Below are 27151 nucleotides of genomic sequence, written 5' to 3'. Positions count from 1 at the left end.
GGGCCTCTCATTTCCAGAATTTATCACTGTTTTTCAAGGATCAGATCCTAGTTGGAATCCTACAAATATCTTCAGATAAAAAAAAATCATGGGCTAGTAGATGTTCTGTTGCTGTGGTTGGATAGTACACATCTGTGAAAACTCTGGAGTCACAAATATTACTCTTAATATTCATAAACAGTGTCTAATTCTATAGGATGCTGAATATGGCCAACAGATTCAATGAGAGTTGAAGAAGCTTGGTAACTTGTAGAAAGTGAAGGAATAGCATCACCCAAGGAATATCAGCAAATAGAATTAGGTTTGCTTGCTTGCAAATAAAGCCATGCAGTGTTTGGCGGGGGAGGTGTTTAGTTTTTTGTTTTTCCCTTTCATTATTCAGTCAGCAATGCTGACATCCAGGACCAAGATGCTGATATTCCAAAGGAATCAAAAAACGAAACATCAAACCTTTACAAGTCACATTTCCAACTCAATCAAGATCCTGCCATTCAACTCAGATGCACTCCTTGCTCCTCCAAACTCACAGCAGGAAGATATCTACTGGTTCATTACTTTTTCATCCAATCTACTTGATGAATGCTTATGAATAACAAATATGTTTGTGGACTCCCGGAACTGTTTGTTAGTGTTTCACAAACCAAAACAAAAAAGCTTAAATTGATCACATTTTTGTTTCAGTGAATACTATTCAACTAGCACTAGCTGTCAGTATTTTGACAGTCTAGATTTTGAATTATACTAGTTAACAGAACCCTTGGTGGGCAAAGGAACTGAAGTGTAAGCAGCTGACTTAAACAAAGACAATGCTGCATTAATTTTTCATTCCGTAAGCGGGCTGACCATCATTTGTATTTTCCTGATTGTTTGTTTTTGAAAGCTTTGGAAATGCTAAGCATGTGCATAAAATACTAATACAGTATTGCTGCTGCCTGGGACAGACACTAACTTTCCATCTTTTTTACTGTAAAATTTTATCCAGCAAGAAAGCAGCTCATTGGATTAATGTAGTATCTTGTCATGTATAGGGATGTTGGTTGTAAATCTGACACGAGCACGACAAAAACAATAAAAGAAAGAAAAAAACACTTCTCAACATTTGCCTTTTAAAGAATGAATTTGCAATCTGCAGCAGATCTAAATGGCAGAGTCAACACTTCTATGCAATGGGTAGAATTTGTCTTCTAGCTAAGTTATTCTGAAGAACACCAGCAACATGATAAATTACACTTGTATCTTTCTAAGAATTATGCATATAAGATATGCTAAGGTTTTATTCATGGGACCAGAATAGCAGATAAATTCTGCAGTACCTATGAATCTTAAGGCTTACTCGCTGCTAGGGTCAATCGGCATGAAAAAACACAACTTTGATAAAGTGCACAGCTACTATATGGTTCAAATTTGTAACATGGATAGAAACTAACTCTGTTTTACCATATCCTGCAACCAAAGATTTCAGCTTAGCTTAACACAGTAACTCCGTTATGAAAAATAGTTAAGTGCCTGCCTGTAAAGTTTGACTTCATTTGAAGGATATCAGGGACAGCTGTTGCAACCACCTACAATCATCATTTTTTTATAGATCTTTGAGCCATTCTATAACATTTCCTAGATCAGAATATCTCAACCCATGGGTTACAACCAAAAGTGGGTCAGAAAAATATTTCAAAGGGTCACAAGTTGCACCAGTGCAGAGGGGCAGCGGGAAAGTGCCAGCTCCTTCCAATGGGGGAAGGGGGCAGGAAAGAGCTGTATGGCTGGGTTGGTGGCACTGGGGCTGGTGCCCATGCTTGCAGGGGTGGGGCAACCAGGAGACACTGCTCAGGAGGCAGAAGGGACCATGACCAGGCCACCTGGTGTGGTGTGGTGTAGTGTGATGTGGTGTGGCAGCCCCAGCCCAGAGCAGAGGGTGTGCCACAGGCCTCTCCTCCTCCTCCTCCTTCCAGCCTGTGCCAGGGCAGGACTCACTCTCCTGCCACCCATGTGAGCCAGAGCCACCACAGACACCCTGCTCCACTGTGAGCGTGACGGGAGCAGTAGGGGACCTCCGACAGGGGTGGGGGGAGGCAGGGGGATGCAGATTGGGAGTAAGAGACACCAGCATGGCCCAGGAGGGGCACTGACAGGGCCAGGGGGTGTGAGTAGGAACAGGCCATGGATCTTTGCCAATGGGTCCCTGTATAAAAAAGGTTGAGAATCACTGTCCTAGATAATTATATCCAAAAAACTGATTTTTACAGGATGGCTCAACCTACAGAAAAGATGAAGATTTTATACATCTTTGTAGTAGTTTCTCTAGAAGTCTATTAGATTTCTGTACTAGTGGTCCTGTCACTACTGTTACATTGCATAGGACTTTTCCAAGCAGGCAGCTTCCTAAGTCCAGTTTTTTTCATAGTATACATGGATTATTAGATGTGGTTCAGGGAAACATTTGAGCACAGCACCAAATATTCACTTCCCCAGAATTTGGAGGTGTTTTGATGTGAGGGTTTTATTGGGGCTGGAACAAAGTAAGAAACTCCCAAAATCACATGCAAGGTTTTTTGTTCAGATCCCTCCTCACATGCTATTTTGAAACATGATTACATGAATAAGATATATCACACACTATATAAGATTAGAAATCCCTATTCTGGGCAATTACTATTTTGCCATTGTCTTTCTCCAGGGGTCTGTATATGAGAAAAATATTTTGAATTCTCACAATTTCTCACAATTGATTTCCAGGTAGGTCAGTGTAATCTCAAGTAAAATAGCTTGTTTATAAGAATAACTGTACATTTGCACATTTGTTTTTCTTCTTCTAAGTGTTTCATAAACAAGCATTAAAAGTATCTGCAATGTGCTTCCTATGCATCTGACAGCTCATACACCTGCAAATTGGGCGTAAAATAGTCTTGCCAACACAAAACAAGATGTCAGCTGGAGCAATCAAGAATTGCAGATTTACCCAACACACAATCTTTCATGGAGCTTAGGAACTTAATGACCTTTAAGAGAAAAAGGCCTCTTTTTGGCTTTCATAACAGAGGCAGGCATTTAACACCTGGCAGAATTTCAAATGCCAGGGACTAGCCAAGGCTACCAGCCAATCAGTGAAAAAGATAAAGTCCCTTCAAGAGAAACTACCAAGACACATGTGGCACCTCACACCCACCTGTTTTAACTGACAGTTCCCCACAAGAAAGCAGGTAGCAGTGGGAATACCCTTAGTTATCATGAGAGCTGATCTCTGTGGTGCAGGGAACTCATTTTGTCAGGGTGACACAAATCCTCATCAAGGGGTTCCTCATCTTTAATGCAAAACCTGAACTCTCTGAACTTTCGTGATTGGTGAACACAGGACAATACACAGCCGGCGCAAATATAGCTGGGGAAAGGTCTGCTGAGATGGAGTCAAGTGAGGCTTTGCCCCACTCAGCTGCCACCAGTAGCATAACTGAGGCGAGGCAACTAGGTCTCCACTTTTTGGGTTTGTAAAAACAGCTGCTGCCACAGCTGGTGGTTAGCTGTGCCCCCTTCCCATTCCCCCTTACTCCCCCCAGGCACAGAGCTGCCCTGGTATACCTCTGGTTGCCATTCTGAATCCAATCCTATAGCTTCAAGGCTGTAAGAGCAGCAGTGGCTAACCTTTTGCAGGTGGCTTTTGACCAATGGAAGCAAACACCCCCATTGAGATGCAGGAACCTTTTTGAAGCAATCTGAAGAAAGTAGAAGTCCCTTATGCAGATTTCCCCTGGCAAGTGAAACTGAACTGATTCATTCCATGGTTGGCTTTCAGTAACCTGCTGCTAAAAATGAATATAAAAGGCAGTGGGGTACATTTCAGTCTGCTAGTCAAGAAGACATTTTGATCTCCAGGCTGCTGTTTAACCAAGCTGTGCCATTCATGGGGCAGTTGGGCACCCTGGGCTCCTGTAGACATGCACAGAGCCTGGTCTAATGCACTGGAAATCCAATGCATCAGAGCAGACTTGATTAACTGAGTTTGCTGGAGCTTGGAAATTGAAGTGCTCCAGCAGCCTTCTGCATCACATGTCTCTGCACTGAAAAAATAGTGATGGGGCACTTTGAAATAAAACACATTCAATGAGCTTTAGTTCAAAGCAACCCATTGCCATTTTGTCAGCACAGGGATTCTTGGGGACACTGATACACATGACACGTGGGCACCTTTATTTAGCACAGCTTGCTAATTAAAGCACCCAGTGCCACATGTGTAAAGATGCCCCCTGGTTCCAGGTTGATTCCTACGTTGGGAAGATTTGAAACTGACCCCATGTTTTGAACCTTTTGAAGAAGTCTTCCACTAATTCAGATTATCATTCTCTACAATAAAATATCATTTTTCAAAGCATGAAAAAGCTGATTTGGCTTTTTTAAATAAAGTCTGTGTAAGATTCACATTTTTCCTATATTTTCCTCATCTTTGCATAGATAAAGTTTTTTTTAAAACCACGCACTTTTAAAGAGATGGACATTATTACTGTATGTTAGTGTTTTACCACCATTTCTCCTCACCTCAGGAGCTGTTAACACAACTTACATGTTATCCTCTCAAAATGTGTATTAATCGCTATTATAAACAATATTATGTTTATTAGGAAAACAACTGACCTAAATGGATTGAGGTGTCATTGTTAAACATAACAAAGCTAATGGTCTGTAGTGGACACATGGTTAGAGAAACAGAGTAGTGTCACATGTTCAACTTAACACTTACTAAGTGTAGTTCAAATGCAAGAAAATGGACATTCAAGCAAAGTTGTTTCCTTTCAGGAACACTAATTTTAATGGGTCACTACCATTGCAATGATTTGCAACTGTTGCAAGTGAACATGGGACAAGGCCCACAGTCCCAGATGGCTCCAGGTGGGACTGGTAATCAAACACTTTAAGATGCTACATTTCCCCTTATGGTTTCTTTTTTGAAATGTTATCACAAAAAGACAACAGGTCAAATATATCTCACTGGATTCCATGTAATTACATCAAGAAGTAGCTTAGTTCAGTAAGCTGGCAGTTAAGGCTAAATATCAGGGTCCTAGCTGCTTTCTATGAACATAAAGGACCAGATCCTCAATAAAGTCCTGCCAATTTTCAACAGCTGATTGGGGCCAGAGAATCAAATTATCCTCTTTCACATACTGCCTCATAGCCTTTCTCCTCACGTGGCTCTAAAATACTTGTCTAGTGCCTGTCAGCCTAGAGATGGCTTCATCTCGATACTGTTAGTAACATAGAAATGAGTACCCTGAGTTATTAGATAAAATTACCTTATTGCTAATGCAAAATACGAACTCTATTTTAGACAGAGATTATTCTGCATCTCCTTTTATTGCCTTATGTTTATCCTATTGCTTGACTACCCTTACTTCACTGTGCCATTCTGAACAACTCTTCTGCCTCCTCACCCACCGTAAGGAATAACACTAGGTACTATTATCCACACGGCCTGCAGGAGCAAATTAAAAAGAAAGTATAAAAGTGTCCCATAGAAGCCAGGAAGATATTTCCCTTGGATTCAGAATCCATCACTGGGTTAGAAGGGAGAGATAGTTAGTCTCTCCACACCATTCTTCCATCGTCCCTGCAGCAATGTAGATGCCAAAAGAAGTAAGTCGTGGCTCTTTCTGCACTGCAGACTCCATTGGAGTATGGAGCCTAGTGGGACCGAGCCACAGATTACAAACATTAAGCACCCCTGCAGTTAGCTCTGGCTTCTGATGGATCCAACAAGATCTGTGGATTTTGCAATTCAAAATCCTTGTCAGTTTGGAAGCAAACAACCCCCCATTCTTTGATGAAATATTTTAGGGGAAAATTCCAAGGAAAACCTTGATGAATTTCTTGTTCCTTTTGTGGTTTTTGTCACAAAGAGGTCAATCCTTTCTGGAGGAAAAGAAAACTACCTTTCTGGAGGAAGGGTACAAATGGTCACAAATAAAAGGACCTGAAGAAGATCTTGCATGCAAAAGCTTGTCTAACTAACCCAAATACACTGTTGCCATGTCTACACGGGATGCTAACTGCACAGTTGTTAGTGAGCAGTCATTTAGTACTCATATACACATGTACTACATGACCGCGCGGTAACCACAGTTACTGGGCAGTAATCGCTAGATGGCTTTAAGGTGACACTGACTGCGCAGTAGCTCATTACTACTCCGCAGTATTGTCGCATCGTGCTTTGTGCCACGCAACACTATTGCGCAGTAGTAATGAGTAACTGCACAGTCAGCGTCTCATGAAGACATGGCCAGGTGGACCAGTAAAACATATCAGCCTAGGAAATCTTTGCCTCTCACATATAACAAGGAAATTGTTCCTGGTGGAAATGTTTAAGATACTATGGAAAATGCTAATTACAGGGGTAAAATATATCTACCTTTCAGGTTGAAGCCCTTTTTCTACAAGTTAAACAATACTAATTAAGTAATAGATATACAAATGTATCAATATAATGTGTGTCCCATATATTAGATCAAATATAATGTATGTGTATATGTATATTGTGTACATCTTCAGTCATATAACATATGACCTGTGGTTCATAATAAAAAAAATTAAATGTATAAATGAAATATATATCTAAGAAAGATGCTACTAAAAAGGGAAGGAAAATAGCAACAGCTAACTAAAAATGCAGTACATAAACAAGTCAACCATTTCTAAGTAGATCAATAAGATGAGCTGACCAGAAAATCAAAAATACAGAGCCTCATCTCCATTATCATATTTATCTCTGTACATAAAGAGGAAAGTTAACTCACAAAAGATGTGTCTACATGAGACGAGTTCATACACATTAGCCTAATGTAATGTGCATTATGGACATGCATCTACATGTGTGCACCCTTAATGTGCATTAAAAATGGCAGAATTAGGCTAATCATGCCTAAATTTGAGACCTGCAAATGCAGGTCTCAAAGTTAGGTGTGATTAGTTACAGCGCATGAATGGACATGTAGATGTGACCCAGCACTAACTTAGTGCCAGGTCTGGCCAGCCACTAGGGGCACACAGCAGGGCTGCAGGGACTTGGCACCAATTTTAGATAACTTTAAAGCCAAGTGCACTAACGTTAATGCCAAGTGCACTAACTTTAGTTCCAGGTCCCTGCACATGTAGACACCTGCCAAAAATCACTTAATACCTGTTAAATTTAGTTATGCTTAAATGCACATGTAGGCACACCAAAGAGTGTAAACAGAAGTGGATTTGCCCATTTCTTAGCAAAAGCTTTAAATTTAGCATAAGACTAGCATTAGATTTTAGCTTTTGTTGGGAACCATGCAATGAAATGTGTTCTTTTTATACTGAATCATGTCCTGACAAGACTGAATAACATTTATGGAACATAATATGTACTCTGAGCATTTGGCAGGAGAACCACTTGTCTGTAAGAAAGGGAACTGGGTAGCTATATTCATCCCTAAAATATAAGCCATATCTATTAATGGAGTTAAAAGTATATACACTGAGAGTTCAGCACTGATTTTGGCCCCCTGGGTCATTATGATACCTTGGGCAAGAATTATTACTGACTTTAATGGCAACAGGACTGACCCATAATTTTTCTTGCCACAACGTTCTCTACCATAAAACAGATGTAGTGTTGAAACAAAACCCACAGTAAGTGAATCCACCCACAAACCTGCAAGGGTCTGTTTTGTAGTCAAGGTGGTTCTCCGTCTAAAGGATGAAGAAACTTTGGGCAATGTTTTTCTGTGGTTAAACAGAGGATTATGTACTACAGGTGAGCTCTTTACCACAGCTTCACTGTGCTTACATTCTGAGCCCTAGTTAATGTTTTTAAGGCTTACATAGTTTGATGCAATTCTGTTCAACCTTTTCTGTATTGCAGCCTGTCCAGAATTCCTTTTCATCTAGCTTGAAGACCACCCCCACCCACCCATTTTATACGCAGGCCCATATAGGATGCAAAATAAAATGAATGTCCTGCAGAATAGAATGAATTAAGGACTAGATCTTGTCACATGTTTTCTGATTAAATGATATTCATAACATCTCAAGTTCAACAAACTTTTAGGGTCATAGGTAGTGTTCTGATTAAACCATCCCTCTAGTTCTAGTAAGTCTGCTAAAAGGCTGTGGACACTGGGGCTAGGGAAAGAAATTACACATAAACCAGAATAAGTGACTGGAAACTAATTCAAATATGTAACATAACAGAATTTCAGTGCACATAAACCACTTTCAAAATGGCCAAAACTGGTTTAATATAAACCTGGATGGAGCAGACTTAACTAATTTCGGTTACATCAGTTTATTGACTTCTGTCCCAGATCCCCTCCAAATTCAAGTTAACTCAGTCCCTCAACATCCTAGGATGCTTTGCAATCCCCTGAACCCTCCCCGCCCTCCCCACCTTTGTAGGGTAGGTGAGCTAACCTTGGCCCAAGCTGTCTGCTCCACCCCAGCAGGGAGGCATGCTCTAGCACCCCCCAGCTTCTGTCTTGGTCCACTGCAGGCATGTGGCTGCGTTTCCAGAATCAGAAGTGAATGCCTGTTCACTTGCTTATTGAATCAATCTGTGCAATTTAGAGTAACCTAAGAAGATTGAATCAATTTAGCCTCAGGCATTTTGACTCTCTGTACTTAGCCTGGAAGCTACACTTTTCCTTCGTCTTCCCAGAAGCTGCTGAATTTCAAATGGTGCTAATATGCTATTTGTGAAACAGCTCATCACAATTTTCTGAATTAAAAAAATACACAAATATAAAATAAAGCAGTATTTACAGTCTAAATTCGTGCCATCCAAGCATCTGTAATGGCTGAGATCACTACCACCTGTTTCTTTTCTCTGAAGACATTTTTCTGGCAAAAAATATGAGTTTTACCAATTTAATTCAGAGAAGCTTCAGGAAGAATTTTACCAAAAGCACAGGAATACTTACTATTCTATGGAATTGAGGTCACAGTGAGAATCTAAAAATCTTTCTTGGGTTTAATCATTGATCCTGTACCTTTAAATCTTATGTTAGAGAAATAAATTAAAGACTGAATCCTCTGCCAGAACATACTCTGAGGTAACTCTGAAACCATGGAGGGGCTGGCTGAAAGCAAAAGCTAGTACCAAATGTTAGCTGAAATAGCCTGAGAGCTGCTCTGACTCCCAGCAACCAATAATGGCCATAAGGAACTATAATTTCAACAAAAATAATCTTGACCAGGGATGTCTAATATGCAGCCATCACTCCCCACATCTCTCTGACTGCTGCTGTCACTAAGGTATCTGAGATCCCTCTCCCTCCTCCAGCTTCTGCAACATGTCCCTTGGGGTTGGGGGTGGCACAGCCCTGAGGTTTGGAGGGCTCACAGGATGGGGGGACCCACTGCATAGAGCCCCTGGCTGCTCAGGAGTTGGACAGCTCCAGTCTCGAGCAGTGCAGCTTTCAACAAGGGAATCCTTGGCTGCCCTTACAGGCACTGTTGTGTTTTGTGCTGTTAGGTGACAGGAACAAAGCAGCTGCAAGTGGGGCCAAAGACCCAAATAAGTCATTTAAAAGCCATTGATATATGCAGGAATCATGTACATTTAGGGGTAAATCCAAATTTCAGCATCCAACTGAGGACATAAGCAAGTCTTTGTACATAAATGTAAAGGAGAGGAGAGAGAAAGGAATCCTCCCTTGTTGTCTGTGCAGCTGCAATGCTATAATTGTAAGCAATTTGAACAAAGGGACCATATTTTTGTTCGTTTGTAGATGGCTTGTCACTATGTGTGGAACTCCTAAGCAGTATGGTAGTATATCTAAATAATAATATGTAGCAGCTACTTCAGTGCATCCAGCTGCATAGATTGTATGAACATAGCTCAGGTTCTCTGACAGAACTATGCTGATTCCACAGCCAAACAGCCTTCTATGAGTACAGAAGAGGGACACAGATTTTCTCCTTAAAAAACATTAATCCACAGGTAAACAATGCAAAGCATATCTGACTCAGTCTTCAGATAGTACTGACTTGAAGTCTATTCTCCTTTTCTTCTGTTCAGACAGATCTATCATGGACTTCATCTCAGCTTCAGAGAACTTTGGAGTCAATGCCACATTGTCATAGTCAAATTCTTCATCAAGGGAGAATGGATAAACTTCATCCCCAAGTAGCTGGAACTGGAAAAAATAAAGATGCATAAATAAAACGGCTGCAAATGATGACAATGAAGCTCAACATATTAACCTTCAATTAATATTTAATTAAACTATTTTTTTCAGGCTCCAGCCCTCTAAGCTGATTAAGCTGTTTTTAAATAAAAGAATAAATTCAATTATTCAATTTGACCTAATTTAAACCATTTAATGTGCCCCATTTGTACCATACTGTATCTGAATGAATATTATTAACAAATTTTGCTCAAGGCAAGGAATCAAAAAAAAGCTCCCTTGCATATATCTATTACGTTTCTACCACTTGTAGCAGAAGGATTGTAGGGATACAGATAAGTTATGTATTGCTATGTTAAATTTCAAAAACAGTTCTCACATTTGTAAGATTTTGGTTAGTCTCAGCTGCTGGCTACCTAACAGATACTAACGGCAAACACTCCCCAGGACACATCTTGTAGCAATGAGAATGCTTATACGCGATAGAGCAGCACAAGCAATCTTCATCTATTCATGAATCTGTTTCATTCAGCCACATGCTATGGGATTTTGGGGGGCTTGGTGGGAGAATAGTCTTACTGCATTACTCTTTATTTGCTCATCAGATATACTATAGTGAATTTTTTTACTGTTATTCATTGTAAATGTGTTTAGAAGAGATTTCAGTTACAACATTTAAAAGCAGAATAAATAAATCATAATATAGTAAAGGTTTTATATTAATGAGTTACAGAGAGACCATAGTATAAAATATTTTCAATAAATAGAAAACATTCATCCTAGAAATTACAGATGAGAACATCTTGTTAGGACACTTTTTCCATCTTCCCGTGCTACCTAAGCACAGCAGGATCATTCCAGTGCTTTAGCTAATTTAGCTCTCAAACTAATTTAAATATCTCCAGGTTTTCAACAACTATATATAGTTCAACATTTAGGGAGGCTTTTTTCTTGGTCACCAGGGCTCCATGCTTCAAAGTAGAGAGCACTCCCCCTTATGTAGCAGAACATTTAAGCACACTTAACTACAAGCAGGCGATTAATCCCCTTGAAGTCAATGAGACTTGCACTTAAAAGTTTGGCACAAACTTAGGCAGACAAGGTTCTTTGGGTAAATCTGATATCTTTTATTAGACCAACTCAAATAGCTGGAAAAATTCTTCTTAACAAGCTTTAGGGCACAAACACCCTTCGTCAGGGCCGGACACAGGCATAGGCAAACCAGGTGGCCCCCCAGGGGCCCGGACAAAAAGGGAGCCCAAAAATGGTGAAAATAATTATTATTATCATCATCTCTGGTGAAGGGGGACACTACACTAAAAGTTTGCCCGTGGCTACCAGGAGTCTAGGTACAGTTCTGCCTTTCATCAGGTTGAGGAAGCATCTGCAGGTAATCTGTGCCCTTCCAGAATGGAGTGGTAAAACAGCCAGAGGCCAGTATGTATGCAAGAAAGCCAGTCAGTTAAAATGTAAATTGAGGTGGTTAATAGGTGAGAGACAGGTGCGGGGGGGGGTGGGGGGTTGAATGTAGCTGTAGAAAAAGGATGAGAGATAAGAGGGTCTCTCTCTCCAATCTCTCAATTCTAATCCTCAAAATACTTTTCACAGGCAAGCCTCTGAACTTCATTCGATCAATCTACTGGATACCAAAAAATCATGTACTAAATATAGACATTGGATTTATGACACATTATAACCTGCCTAACACATGACTCCCCAGGTAAACCCTCCACTTTTTAACAGCCATTCTCATTCCCTCTGCCTCCACTCTTCTGTCTCTCATCCTTTGACTACAGCTACATTCATTCCCTCTTCCCCCTCTTCTCCCCCCAACCGGCTTTCCTGCATACAGCATGCTGAACCAAACTGAATGAAGATCAAAGCAAAGCTATGCTTACTATGCTACATTCTTTTGAAAAACTCAGCCTAAACTTAATCCTGAACAATTTTCCTGGAGGAGGTTCAACATGATATTATTTATTTGAACACTAGAGTTAATTTTTTCCATAAAATAGTTACATTTGCAAGGTTGCTCAGGGGAAAGAGATTACGGTAGCATAAGAAGGAACAAGAAATACTGGCTGCTGATAGACGTGGAAATAAAAAATATACCAGTTTGACCTAGCTCACCCTATGTGTGTATAGATTGGGTGTTCAGTGGGGTTTTGTGGTGCTTTTATTTAATAGCTGATTCAATCCGCTATTAGATAAAAGTGCTAAAAAGCTCCACTGAAGCACCCAATCTATACACACATAGGGTGAGCTAGGTCAAACTAACATGATGTCTCTTCTGGGCAAGTGCTACACTTGGTGCAGAGGTGCACCAAGCTGAAATTAAAGCACTAGGGTTTTTTTTCCATGGCTGAAAGCAGCCAGTACTGTGATTATTTTAATGAGATTTAGTGCTAGTTCAAGGCTAAGTCTTGAACAATGGCAGTGCTCTAATACATGCACCATCATTATAAAGAATCTTGGATCTTCTTGTTTGAGAATGATGTATAGCCAAATCATTTATTCTACAGAATGCAAAATCTGCAAGAAAGCAAGCAAAGGAAGTACACAAAATTAACCACGTAAAAACAGAACACTGCAGGTTTCAGAAATCCTAGGTATTATAAAACATCACCTTAAGTCTCTTCCACAGACAACTGCATTTTTTTCCTTTACCTTTTTGATGCTCTTTCAGATATTCAGCTTTTATATTTCTATTCTATGCAAACTGCTTATCTATTATCTGAACAGATATATAATTAGGTTAGAAGGCTGCACGGGTATTTATATTTAAAGTTATTATACACATGCCTTTGCCTGCTCTGACGCACTGGAAATCCAGGGCATCCGAGCAGACTCGACTCAGTCTGCGGAGCACATGAGCTGACATGCCTGGCACTGCACTGCATTCATTTATATAAATGGTGAAATGCGCATCAGGGCACAGAAAATGGTGGTGGTGCGCTTTTAAACTAAAACCCCTTTGATGTGTTTTAGTTCAAAAGTGCACTGCTGCCATTTTCTCAGCGCTGACACACATTTCGCTGTTTATACAAATGCATGCGCCACAGTGCCAGGAGCTTTTAAAAGCGCGCAGCAGCACGGTGAATGCATGTGTACAAATGCCCCGTGTGATTAGTCTCACTGACTTCAGCAAGGTCTGCTTACAAGAAGTGTGGGGTTTGCAAAATCAGTGTAGAGCTAAGGGATGGAAAAGTCTTTGTAAAAACAGAAAAATATTAATCTAATTCCAAATAAAATTTAATGTAAAAGTACCACACCAAATTTAACTGGTATCTATTTGTGTGCTTCATCTCTCAAATAAGCACTGAAAGCAGTGGGTTTATGTTTGTTATTCTGTTCTCTGAAGAATTAGTTCATTTCAGTCTTCCATGCTGGAGAGGTCTCTGGATTGCAAAATAAAATTCTGATTTATTTCAAAAGGAAGAGATTTTGCTATGTAACACCGAATCCCTTGCAGCAGAACAAAAACAACAGTGAATCAAGTTACTATCTTGTTATTTTTGCCTAAGGAGCTGAGAGAAATATGTGTACTTCAGGTGTCTAATTTAATATCTAATTGAAATCTTTTTGGAAGTTCTTTGGGATTAGAATGTGTGCTCTATTAGACAACTGCCAGTTTCCTTAAGATTGCTCATGTGATTTACCCAAATAGAGACACCACTGAAGAAGTCATTTTCATTCACAGCCACAGCACTTTTAAATTAGAGGGGAAAGGATATAATGTTCATATTAATAACCAAAGCATTTTGCTGGAGGCTGCCTTGGAAAATAATGTTGTAAATAAAACATCCTAAGTTGAGACTGCAACAGTTGGCAACCTGGTTCTTTTTAATCTGTTTGTAAATACAGTTAACTAAAAGGCTTGATGCAGCGCTTCCTAATTTGTATTTTACAGAACTAAAAGCATTCTACAGATCTCTTGTTTAACTTGAGAGAGTTTTTCACATGCACACACTGCCAAATTTGTATGTTCACGGGAACACTGACCAGTTCAAAAATATCAATAGAGTACATATGAGTTTAAATACGAGCTGAGATGCTTGTGAGAAATGAAAGACTCTCTTGAAGAACACTGGACTAAGAAACAAGAGATCTTGGTTCAGTTTCCATTTCTGCTACAGACTTTTCTCAGGAAACTCAGATAAATTAGTTAATCTCTGACAGTGCTTGCACATGTGACAAAAATTGGCAGGAAAGGCAGGCAGGCTCCATGGAAAAAAGAAGGATCAGGGCCCTAACCACTTTTTTTCTATTTTTTCAGCTGAACCTGCCCATGCAAGCTGCCACTGGGCCACACAACACCTGAGTAGTGGAGGGGCCCAGTCCTTCCCTCCACAGTGACAGCAACCCCTTGGCCACCCAGATCAGCACTAGCTGCACAGGTGCTGCCCCTGCTCACAGGCAGCATCTGCCAGATCCAACTCTTCCCCAAGACCATGCATGCATTGGAAGCCCACCAAGCACTGCTCCCAACACAGACTCGGGGAGCAGTTGGATCCAGCAGGTGTTGCCTGCAAGCTGGGGCAGTACCCATGCAGCTAGCACTGTACCCAGATGGTGCTGCCACTGTGGAGAGAAGGACTGGGTCCCCCCACTGCTCAGGTGCTGCATGGCCTGGCGACAGCTCACACAAGCAGGCTCCACCAGGGGAAAAAAAAAGTGGCAAGGGGCCTGATCCTTTTTTTTTTCTGTGGAGCCTGCCTGCTTCTCCCATGTCTGGGTGGGCGAGCTGCCAGTGGGCCCTTAGCTGCAAGAGGCCCCAGTCCTTCCCTCTGCAGCAGCAGGGTCATTTGGATGGGCTGCTAGAAGGTGGGTCCTGGCTCAGCTCAGAGGCAGCACCCAGCCTGATCCATCTGCTCCCCCAGCCTGAGCTGGGGCAGAACCTGCCCACTAGGAGCCCACCCGGGCAGATCCTGGGGGGGCATCACCACCACAGAAGGAAGGAACAGGGTTCCCCACAGGTCAGAGATGCTCCCCCCACCCCCAGCCCCGGGAGACGTGGGTAGGCTCCACAAAAAAAAAAAAAATTGGATCAGGCCCATCACCATAAGAGTGACCGTATCCCCTAAATTGAAATGGTGGGTTTTTAATCACCAAAATCCTGAGTCTCTGCTGCCCATGTGTGAAAAAGGACAACAATGCTTCCATTCTCTCTCCTTTTGTCTTGTCTTTAACGAAAGGCCTGGCCTTTGATGTATATAGATACAGCACTTAAGACAACTGGACCTTGCTCTTGGTTTGCTTCCATGAGTTAAATTCTAAACTGACTGACTTCACTGAGACTGGCATGTCCTTCTATGTGCTATTAGTATACAGTTAGAATAATCATGTAGTGACATTGATGACTATCAAATTCAACTGAAGGGCATTTAGAGGAAAGAGAGAAAGATTTCATAGATTTCATAGACATTAGGGCTGGAAGGGACCTCGGGAGATCATTGAGTCCAGCCCCCTGCCCAAAGGGCAGGAAGTCAGCTGGGGTCATAGGATCCCAGCAAGATAAGCATCCAATTTACTCTTGAAGGTGTTCAATGTAGGCGCTTGAACCACCTATGTCAGCCCTGACATAGTAGGGATCACAGAAACGTGGTGGGACTCATCGCATGACTGGGCGGTGAGTGTCAAGGGCTATAGGCTATACAGGAGGGACAGGATAGGAAGGAAAGATGGAGGAGTAGCACTCTACATCAAGGAGGAATATACTTCCTCGTTAATCAGCAAGGGGTAGAGGGGGGGCACTCTGAGGTGCTCTGGGTTAGAGTAAAAGGCAGTCCAGGGGAGAGAGACTTAACGGTGGGAGTCTACTATAGACCTCCCAACCAGGGAGAAGAGCTTGACCAGGAATTCTTAGGTCAGCTTACAGAGGCAGTGAGGGCTAAGGATGTGGTCATCATGGGGGACCTGAACTTCCCAGACATCTGCTGGGAGGAGCAGTCAGCCAAGTCTGATCGCTCACGTTGGTTCTTAGCCAGAGTGCAGGACCTCCATCTAACCCAGGAGGTGCACAGTCCCACCAGGGGAGACGCCTTGTTGGACCTGGTGCTGGCCACGGGTGATGACCTGGTGAGGGGGCTGCGGGGGATGGGCCACCTGGGAGACAGTGATCATCGCTTGCTGGAATTCACCATCCAGCGTAAGGTGGCAAAGGGCTGCAGCAAGGCAACAGCCCTAGACTTTAGGAGGGCTGACTTCAACAAGCTAAGGAGGATCGTTGGGGAAGCGCTGAGGACCCAGAGGGGAAGGGAATCAGATGTCGAAGGGGAGTGGTTGCTCCTTAAGGAGACGATCCTCCATGCCCAAAGGGAGGTAATCCCAACAAGGGTCAAAGGGAGCAGGAGGGCACATAAACCCCCATGGCTCACTAAGAGCATCCGGGAATGTCTCCTTGCTAAAAGGGAGGCATACACCCAATGGAGAGATGGGGTCATCACCAAGAAGGACTATGTTACAGTCGCCCGAGGATGTAGGGGGCAGTCAGGAAGGCCAAGGCAGAGATGGAGATAGGACTAGCTTCCCGGATTGGGGACAATAAGAAGTCCTTCTTCAAATACATAGGGGGTAAAAAGAGGGTCCCGGGTAATGTGGGGCCCCTGCAGGATGGGCAACTTAGTCATCACGCCAGATGACAAAGCTAACATATTTAACAATTTCTTTGCCTCTGTCTTCCTAAGTAGGGACCAGTTCAGCCACCTCCCTGCTGGGCCCCCCTCGGGCCCCGGGAGAGACACGCCTGGGCCAGGGGTAAGCGAGGAGTTAGTTAGGGTACTTCTGGAGAGGCTGGATGTGTTCAAGTCCGCTGGTCCGGACGATCTTCACCCCAGGGTTCTACAGGAACTGGCCGAGGTCATTGCAGGACCCCTGGCGCGGCTCTATGAGCACTCGTGGTGCTCTGGTGAGGTGCCGGAGGACTGGAAGAGGGCCAATGTGGTCCCTATCTTCAAAAAGGGAAAACAAGAGGACCCGGGAAATTACAGGCCAGTTAGTCTTACCTCAATCCCGGGTAAGCTCTTTGAAAAAATTATCCTGGCACACATCCAGGAGGGCCTTGTGGGGGAATGCATGCTCAGGGGCAACCAACATGGGTTCATCAGTGGCAGGTCTTGTCAGACCAACCTGGTGGCCTTTTACGATCAGGTCACCAAATCATTAGACGCAGGGGTTGCTGTGGATGTAGTCTTTCTGGACTTCCGGAAGGCTTTCGACACTGTCTCTCACCCTGTCCTCATCAAAAAGCTGGGAGACTGTGGTGTCGATGCCCACACGGTCAAATGGGTCGCCAACTGGTTAGAGGGCCGCACCCAGAGGGTGGTAGTGGATGGGTTCTTCTCGACCTGGAAGGACGTGGGCAGTGGGGTTCCGCAGGGCTCGGTCCTCGGGCCCGCACTGTTCAACATCTTCATCAGTGACTTGGATGAGGGGGTAGAAAGAACCCTGTTCAAGTTTGCTGATGACACTAAGATGTGGAGGGATGTGGGTGCACTAGAAGGGTGCAATAGGCTACAAGCTGACCTTGACAGGTTGCAACGGTGGGCGGATGAGAATAGGATGGGGTTTAACACTGATAAGTGCAAGGTGTTGCACATGGGGAGGAAGAACCGGCACCACACTTACAGGTTGGGGAACTCCCCTCTTGCCAGCACGGAGACAGAAAAGGATCTTGGAGTCGTCACTGACTCCACGATGAACATGGGCCGGCAGTGTGGGGAGGCAGTCAAGAAGGCCAACCGTACCCTGTCATGCATCCACAGATGCATCTCGAGCAGGTCCAGGGAGGTGATCCTCCCCCTCTATGCGGCACTGGTCAGGCCGCAGCTGGAGTACTGCGTCCAGTTCTGGGCGCCACACTTCAAGAGGGACGTGGACGATATGGAAAGAGTCCAGAGGAGGGCCACTTGTATGATCAGGGGTCAGCAGGGCAGGCCTTATGAGGAGAGGCTACGGGACCTGAACCTGTTTAGCCTCCACAAGAGAAGGTTAAGGGGGGACCTTGTGGCCTGCTACAAACTGGTCAGGGCGGATCAGCGGGTATTGGGGGAGTCCCTGTTCCCCCGTGCGCTGCCAGGAGTGACCAGGAATAACGGTCACAAGCTGGCGGAGGGTAAGTTTAGATTAGATATTAGGAGGCGCTACTTCACAGTCAGGGCGGCTAGGGCCTGGAACCGGCTTCCAGGGGAAGTGGTGCAGGCTCCTAGCCTGGGGATTTTTAAAAGGAAGTTAGATAAGCACCTTGCCGGGGTCATCTGACCCCGGTGCTCTTTCCTGCCAAGGCACGGGGTCGGACTAGATGATCTACCTAGGTCCCTTCCGACTCTAGCTACTATGATACTATGATACTATGATACCTCCGCTGGCAGACTGTTCCAGACCTTGGGGGCTCGGACAGTAAAGAAATTCTTCCTTATGTCCAGCCTGAAACGGTCTTGCAGGAGTTTGTGACCGTTCGACCTCGTCATCCCATGGGGCGCTCTGGTGAACAGATGTTCCCCCAGATCCTGGTGGTCACCCCTGATAAACTTGTAGGTGGCCATCAGATCACCCCGAGCCTGCGCTTTTCCAGGCTAAAGAGTCCCGTGGCTCTCAGCCTGTCATTGTAAGATCTGTTTTCCTGACCTCTGATCATGCGCGTGGCTCTCCTCTGGACTCTCTCAAGCTTCTCCACATCCTTTTTGAATTCTGGAGCCCAAAACTGGACGCAGTACTCCAGCTGCGGCCTCACCAAGGCCGAGTACAAGGGGAGAATGACGTCCCGGGATTTGCTCGAGAAGCATCTATGGATGCACGCCAGCATTTTGGTCGCTTTACTAGCCGCAGCATCGCATTGCAGGCTCATGTTCATCTTGTGGTCAATGATGACCCCCAAGTCTTTTTCTTCTGTAGTGCTAACCAACGTAGCACTGCCGAGCCTATAAGGGTGCTGCAGGTTTTTCCTCCCAAGGTGGAGAACCTTGCATTTTTCGGTGTTAAACACCATGACGTTCTCGTCTGCCCATTTGCTGAGCTTGTCCCGGTCAGCCTGGATCACCCGCCTATCTTCTGGCGTGGATGCTTTGCCCCAAAGTTTGGCGTCATCGGCGAACTTCGCCAGTCCACTCCTGACTCCAATGTCCACATCTTTAATGAAGATGTTGAACAGTATGGGTCCCAGGACAGAGCCTTGAGGGACTCCACTGGTCACAGGGCACCACGATGAGTGACTGCCATCAATCACAACCCTCTGGGTCCGACCACAAAGCCAATTTCCCAGCCAGTGGATCGTGGTGGAGCCAAAGCCACAACTGGGCAGTTTGGCCAAGAGGTGATCATGAGATACCAGATCAAAAGCTTTTTTGAAGTCAAGATATATGACATCAACCTCTTCTCCCTTGTCCAGGTGATAGGTCACCTGGTCATAGAAGGAAATGAGATTAGTCAAACAAGACCTACCCGCAACAAACCCGTGCTGGCTGTCCCTTAGAATGTTAGCCTGGGCCAGTCCCTCAAGGATGGCCTCCTTAATAAACTTTTCTAAGATCTTCCCCAGGATAGAAGTCAGGCTAATGGGCCTGTAGTTAGCCGGATCCACTCTCCTCCCTTTCTTGAAGATCGGCACCACATTGGCCTTCTTCCGTAAGATGAAGGACTTAACTCTGCTTTGGATGAGCAGGTACCTGCCAGCACTGGGGGGAAGGTGGCTGGGCACCAAGGCTGGGTGTCAAGGCCAGGGAGGCAGGGGTGTCCTTTAGGGGCTGCGTGGCTGGGCCAGAAGCACTGGGGCCAGTGCTCATACTGGCAAGCCCAGGGCAGCTGGGAGACACTGCTCAGGGGGCAGGTGGGGCTGTGACCAGGCTGTCCGGTGTGGCATGGGAGTCCCAGCCCAGGGTGGAGGTGCCACAGGCCTCCCCTCCTCCTCCCTGCTGGGGCCAGACTCACTCCACTGCTGCCTGCATGAGCCACTGAATCCACTGAGCTCTGGCCTGAGTGGGACATCTGGGGGCCCCCTCTGGCAAGGATGGAGGGGGCAGGGGCCTGAGGGTTGGGGGGGGCACTATCATGTGTCGGGGGAGCAGAGAACTGTGGGTGGGGAGGGAGGGCACCGGCAGGGCCAGGGAGACATGGGTCAGGAATGAAGGGTTGTGGATTAGGGCCAGGGGGCTGTGGTTAGGACCTGCCATTGATGTTTACACATGGGTCCTGGTACAAAAAAGGTTGAGAACCACTGTCCTAAAGCACCCAATATGTTGGTATCAAACATATCAAAAGTGATAATATCCTTTCAAAAGGCATAGACTTTTCACTACTATGTCCTACAAATACTGTTTCTCATGCATAACCAAAAATGTTCCTCAAATGAAAATGAATGTTGCAATGGGTGAGATTTTCATGTGCTTTTCATTAACTGTAGCTCCAGATGTCATGTGCAATCATTTGTTAATATTGGGGATTTCTGAAAAACAGCCTCCTCTTCATATTGCATTCACTGGAAATGTATACTATATGCATGCACTACAAATTGTGTGGCAACATAACCTGCTATTTTTCTGTATGCAGGGATATGTTTCTGAGAGTTTAAAAATGGAGTTTAACTACCCTTCAATATGTTATTCAAAGCTCAGGAAAATGACTCCATTTTTTGAATGAGAGAACCACAGCTGTTAGAGCTAGAACATCTAGTCCATGTCCCTACCAATGCAGGACAGTTCTTTAGAGTACATTTTCAATGTTCTTATTGCGAAGAACCAAACGCACTTCAGCTCAGAAGGGCAGGTTGCATATGCAATGCAGTAGCATGAATCCTTCAATGGTCACACGTCATTTATAAACTCGATATAAGCCTCAAAGGACATCAATAAACACGTGAAACTTGCAAAACTGTCTGAGTTTAGCCAGAAGCTAATTTCATATTCTCTCATAATGATTCTTTTAAAAAGCTCCTGTAATAGAAGAATCCTTTAAAGTTAATGATAATGCTGGCTGATTTGTCAGGAAACTTAATGACTTAAAATAAGCCTGCAAGCACTCTAGATCTACCTTTCTGATTTGAGTGGTACTGAAATTTTGAGGCAAAAGGGCAATTTTAAATTAAAATATATATTGATTGCTGCTGATTGAAAGAATGAGCTTCCATAATGCAGCCCTCTCTAGTTCACCTGGTAGACAGCACTAATACTGAACTGAATCTTGCTACCAATAATTTCCAAAGCATAAACTACAACTCTGTGATCAAGATATATTTTGGACATTTTTCTTTAAAATGTAGCAGTCAACCGTTCTTTGGGGCAATGATTTCTACACTCAGCCCATTCTGCATAGCATTATGGTATGATATTGTGAAAGCTATTAGGAAATTAAATGCCCATCATTCTGCGTAATGTAATGATTCCTTAAAAGGTTAGGAGTTGTAAAGGTTTGTTTGACTAGCCTGTGATCTGCACTGATGAAAAAAATTGTAATAGCTAAAATTTGAGGTAAGCAAAACAATGATTTACTTCAATGACTGATTTATTATGTAGCAGTGGTATACATCATAAAAAGAAGCTGTTCCATCAAAAAGGATAATTACTTTATCTTGTTTATTTTTCTAATGTATTTTAAACTGATTTTCTCACTCAGTTTAAGCCAATTTCACAAGGATCTTTCTACATCACTCTGTTTCTATAGGCACATAGCATTAAAACCCACCTGGGGAAAATAAAAGAAACAATACTTAAATAAAAATGACCGCATACCTCTTGCGTTTTATTATTTGATGGCTGTGTAACTGATAAGACCTTGACCTTTAGATGAGTGGTATGATCAAAGTAAGGTGTATAGCCTGCCACTGTCTGTTCCACTTCTCCTGGAAGCACCAATGACCCTGTTGAATATAAAATACCGAACTTGATCCTTTCACTTAATGTATAATTTAGCAAAATCATGCTCTAAAATCCTGCAGAGATCAAGCAGAAAAAGAAGCTTGTTAATGAAAGACTGCTATACTCTTCTTACTATGTAATATATAACACAAGTCCTTATCTTTAAGGTAGATGCAGTCCTGAGCTAAAATGCAGAGCCTAACAATCCCTGTACTTTAGGGAAGTCAAAATGGATCTCAAATTGATGACTGGTCCCTATTGCCTATTGCCTGGGCCTACTGTCTAAATCAAAACTTAGATCTGGAAACCCCCGGCACTAAGGAAGTTTGGCTCTGGATATACCTTCTTGAAAGAGAAGGCAAGATCCTGTAGAAAAGATTACTGGACTGAGTGTCGAGAGATCCCAGTTATTCATGTCCCATGTGAAGTTTGGCAAGTTGCTTCATTTGTCTTTGCCATAGTTTTCACCTTCTGTAAACTAGGCATAACTACAGTTACTCCACTCTGTAACGTATCTGTCTCCACAGCAAATACATTTTCAGAGAAAAGTGGTTCCACTCCTATCCCCACCCACCCCAACACTGCAGCATCTTCTCCCTCTATAGTTACTCTATGCCTTTAGGTTGGTTTTGGAAAAATGGATTCATGTAGTTAAACTGAGGTGGTCCTCTTCCTTCCAAAGCAAGATTTCCAAAAAGCTTGAGAACTTCTCCACAGCTGGGACAAATAGAACAATAACCTTTTCTGTTTGGGGGGGGGGGAGGCGGGTCACTCCTTTGATCATTGCTCAAGGTGGATTTTCATACTATAATGTCTGGTTGGCTTTCTATGACAGGGGATGGCAACCTTTGCTTGCCATGAGCCAAAACAGCACAGCTCTGGTCCAACATGGGCTGGGGAGGCTTCAGCATCATTCTGGAGGTTGGGCAACACCTGCCCACCTGGCTCCACCACAAGGGCAGGAAAGATCTTTTGCTGACAACGCACTGCTGAAGGTCCCCTCATACCAAGCTCCCATGTGCCACATCAAGTGGCTCCACAGTCTGGATCCAGCCTCTGGGATATATGTCGCCAGCTCCTGTTCTATGACAACTCAGAAAGATGTGTCTGACAAAGATTTAGGGAATCTTATCTAGCTCAAGAACCACTCTCACTTGTATTATAATACAAATGTACCCACCCTCCTGTGTCACAAATACTGAACAACAGTAATATCTTCATAGGAAAATCTAACAAGAATACCTCCAGTCTCCCAGTTTTGCAAATAGGAGATTAATTTACTTCATCGCTTTGTGCTGAAATACACACTTTAAAGGGTTTTTTTATAGATTTTTCTGGATGTGATTCCTCTTTAAATGGATCAACTTGAGTTTATAAACAACCAAAATATTGTATAAGTATTAGTAACTAATTAAACAAAGGTGCATTCTGTTTTGGTCACGGATTTCACAGGGTAGAGTCACTTTACCCCTTTTCTAGAAATTGCATATTGTGGCAGAGCTAGCATGATTATTCACAATGGTTTTCTACAAAGAACTTTCTTTAGCATAAAGCTGAAGTTCATTCCCATAGGATCTCAAATTACACTTCAATCAAAAGCCAGAAGGTAAAAGTCCAGGAATATGTAATTTTCAGCCTTATTTCCCTTGTAGTTTATTGCTATGTCTCTGGACTTTTATGCATCTTGGGGTTTTAAGTATCTGAATAAATTCCATATCAACAGGATGGCAAAATTTGCTAACAGGTGTATTCCATCCCTTGGTATGCACAGCAACTACTTCTACTTCCGGACATGTCTACACAAGACGTTTATTGCAGAGCTGCCTAATTTAGCTCTGCAGCAAAGTCTCCACATCTACATGTACGTACAACCCTCTTAGGCCACAGTAAACTAATTAACTCCACCATAGGTAGAGTTGTGGCCAAGCTCGTTAGTGCACAGCAACGCACACATAGATATTAATGGGTCTGGTGGGAGCATGAGAGTGCTTCAGTGCAGGGGCTGCCTGTCAGCTAGCCTGGCATTGGAGAACCCTCATGCCCCGAACAGCCCTTCCACAATAGGGTGAACTAAGTTGGAGCAGCCCTGGGCTTCATGCCCAGGCTTCCTGCCAGCCAGGGATGCTCCAACCTGGCTCAACATGCTGCAGTGCCGGGTATAAGTATAAACATGGTGCCTGGGAGCAACAAACTCTAGCACAATGTATGCCGGAGTTTATTGTGTCACATTAATTGCACATGTAGATATGCCCATTCACAACAAAAGGAAAAAGTGAATCCTCATCTATGCACAGTGGATTCACCTCTAGATTGTTTCCATGTTCCTTGTTCAATATGTTTGAAGATGAAGGCACAAGCATCACCTCCTGATGTACACTACTGATCATTTCTGTCCCAGGAACCAATATGCTGCTGTTTTTCCCCAACAGGACAATTTGTGGAGGAGAGATGGGTACAACACCATTATGTAACAATCTGGCAACATCTCAAAAAGACAACACTTAAAAATTAGGACAACAGAAGGAAATTTATTTTTGCTTTCAGCAAGAAGTACTTGTCACACTCTGAATGTCAGTTCTAATTTTTTAAGGCTTGTTAGTAATGCAAACAATGTTTCAGATTCCTTTCAATCACCACCATAAGAATGTGGTAATCAACCTTTGTTTGCCAGTAGACATGTCAAAAATGAGCATTTTCTCTCTACTCTGGCTGCGTGACAACATATGAGAGCCTAATCGGTAAATGCTGCTTTCCCTGATAATGTTTAATCAAGAAACTCCTTCAGACAGAGAAAAATTAGGGAGTCTTGACAGCCTTCCTTCTCAGCAGGAGGGTTCCACAGGAGCTGTAGGGTTTTGTAAGATCTAGCCAGTACCTCACAGCTGGTTTAGGCTATGCTGTAGCACTACTGGATGATGATCCTAATTAAGCTACTAATTACATTCTCAGTGGAGGTGATTAATTAGCAACAGGAATGCCTTGGATGCTGCCAATGGCACCATACAGAGAGAGATAATTGAGGAGGAATTGATATCAGAAAACTGAGAAGGATTTGGAGTGCACCTTTCTTAATGCTATGAAGAATCACCTTCCTGAGTGTTGTAGTTGTGAAACTTTGAGCTTCTACTGACATGAAACACAGCACGGCTGGACATATTTGGACACTGGGCACTTCTCTTATCTTTAGTCTATTTTCTTTTTCATGATGGATCAGCAGCGGGTGATTGCTAAATCAGTGAATACTGTTAATTGAGCTGATCCTTAGGTAATTTGTAACACTGACATATTAATTAAACTATGGAAAAAATAAGTTAATGTCACAAATCTAATCTGAATTCACAAAAGTAAAGAAATACTGTCTTTTCTGCATCTTCATCATTACTAAAGCCCATAGTGCCTGGCTGTAAATGGGGTGAAATTGATCTTGCCACTTTCAGGAATATCATTTGACAAAGTAATGTAGTTGAGGGGGCCAGGTTGGGATTGGCTAATACATAGAAGACTTACATGCTCAGTTTTCTCCTATTCTTGAGCTCCCAGTTGTGTGAAACTGTGCACTACTAAACTTGGTCGCAGAGACTAGGCATGACAATAAAAATTATTTCCATGTGTTTTTTAATGCTCAAAAAAGCAAGGTATTTAATTCTGAATCCTGTTTCCCACTGGGCTTTTTGCATACAAATGTGAATACAAAAAGTAAATGAGGAAATATGGATTACGTAAAATAATAGACACTGACAATGTTTACCCCAAGTAGTGGCCCCTGGCCTGATTTTAATTGGTGCTGTTTGTATACAGTTCTCACAGACTTCAACGGGAATTCTGGGTCCCCAGCATCTTTGCATATTGAATCTATTATATATAAAGACCTCAAATCAGATAGACTGTGGTATCTTCACCTATGTGCCTCAGTTTCCTATACTGAACATTAAATATGTGTTGAACAGTTTTATCTGATGCTATACTCCTTACGTAGGACCCAAAATTGTTCTGTATTTTTATTTACTTGTGTCCTGAAAATAAGGTAATCCTTCATGGGCCTTAGAGAGATACAGACAGAATTTTTTATTTTTTGCAAATAGTTTTTTTAATGCTGTATTTCACTAAAAAGAAGATATAGTAATTGAACCATTCCTGGAGCAGTGCAGAAAGTGATGTGTCAGCAGTCCTGAAAATGAATCATATTGCCAAAGTGTGGCTACTAGGCATTCCCCATCCATCCCAAGAGAAACCCAAATCATTTGTATTGTTGCCGTAAGCTTCTTATAGTCTCAGATTAAATTTAATGAGAAAGGGAGAATGACTGGCCCACCATGCATGGACTGCCTATACACTGTGGGCTAAAACTATGGTTTAGGGAATTGCATTTACATTGCCAACTACTGTTTATGGTGCCAAATTCCCACAATGCAAAGTACGCATTCTAGGCTTTCAGCCAAGTACTGTCTAATAAAAACAGCTAAAACTTATTTGTACACTCGTTGCTGTGTTTTTATGAATTCTTTTCTGAAAGTGCTGTGTCCAGGTTGGTTTGCTATAGGTATTAAAAAAGCCAAAAAATTGTGATTCCATCAGGATGTCCCAGAAGAGCACTGGCTCCGCTAGAACATTATAGCACCTGGTTGCAATCATGTTATATGCACTGTCTTGTCTGAGCCAACTTAATCTGATGTGCGAATATTCACTGGGTAAATGTTCAGTAATATTATGCTAAATAACCAGTTGTTAGAGCTGAGAGAAGTATTCAATAGTGTTATCTGTAACAGGTGCTCATAAAAGCCTAGAATAGTAATTTATTAATAAGGGTAGGGTATAACATTTTTCACTTGCTCTCCTCCGTTATTTTCCATTTTGCGCTCTTAAGAAGCTGTCAGTTGAACATGGGACTGGCTTCATTTCAGTGGGGAGTAGCAGGTTCTAAGTTTGTACATCTCAAACTTTTTAGTCCTGGTTAAGTTTGTTATATGGCTGTATATTTCCATCACAGTCCATGTTATGGAGAATAAAAACCAACATTTTGTTACTACATCCATACTCATCCTCTCCAATACCCCAAGAGATATTATAGACCTGCCCTTAGTGTCATTTTCTTTTCTATCATTTTCCTCCATTCACAGTTCCCTTTCTCTTCTATTTTCCTATTCGTACCTCTCACGTAGTCACATTTCC

The 27151-nt window shown here is 42.9% G+C and overlaps 1 protein-coding gene across 1 annotated transcript in view; it reads right to left on the bottom strand.

Annotated features, from left to right (window-relative positions):
* Positions 1-1033: 1033 nt before the first annotated feature.
* IFTAP (intraflagellar transport associated protein) overlaps positions 1034-27151 on the bottom strand; it is a 73923-nt gene continuing 47805 nt past the window's right edge. Inside the window, exons 6-7 of the mRNA XM_090032956.1 lie at positions 21857-21984; positions 1034-10145 (exon numbers count right to left, since the gene is read on the bottom strand). Coding sequence (XP_089889082.1) covers positions 9975-10145; positions 21857-21984 — 299 coding nt within the window. The 3' untranslated portion in view covers positions 1034-9974. The remainder of the gene's footprint in view (positions 10146-21856; positions 21985-27151) is intronic.

The sequence above is a fragment of the Crocodylus siamensis genome, chromosome 2 (assembly GCF_052110815.1).
Source record: "Crocodylus siamensis isolate JL-2025a chromosome 2, ASM5211081v1, whole genome shotgun sequence".
Lineage (NCBI taxonomy): Eukaryota > Metazoa > Chordata > Crocodylia > Crocodylidae > Crocodylus > Crocodylus siamensis.
Note: the sequence above shows the minus strand (reverse complement) of the source record. Positions and strands in the feature narration are given on the sequence as shown.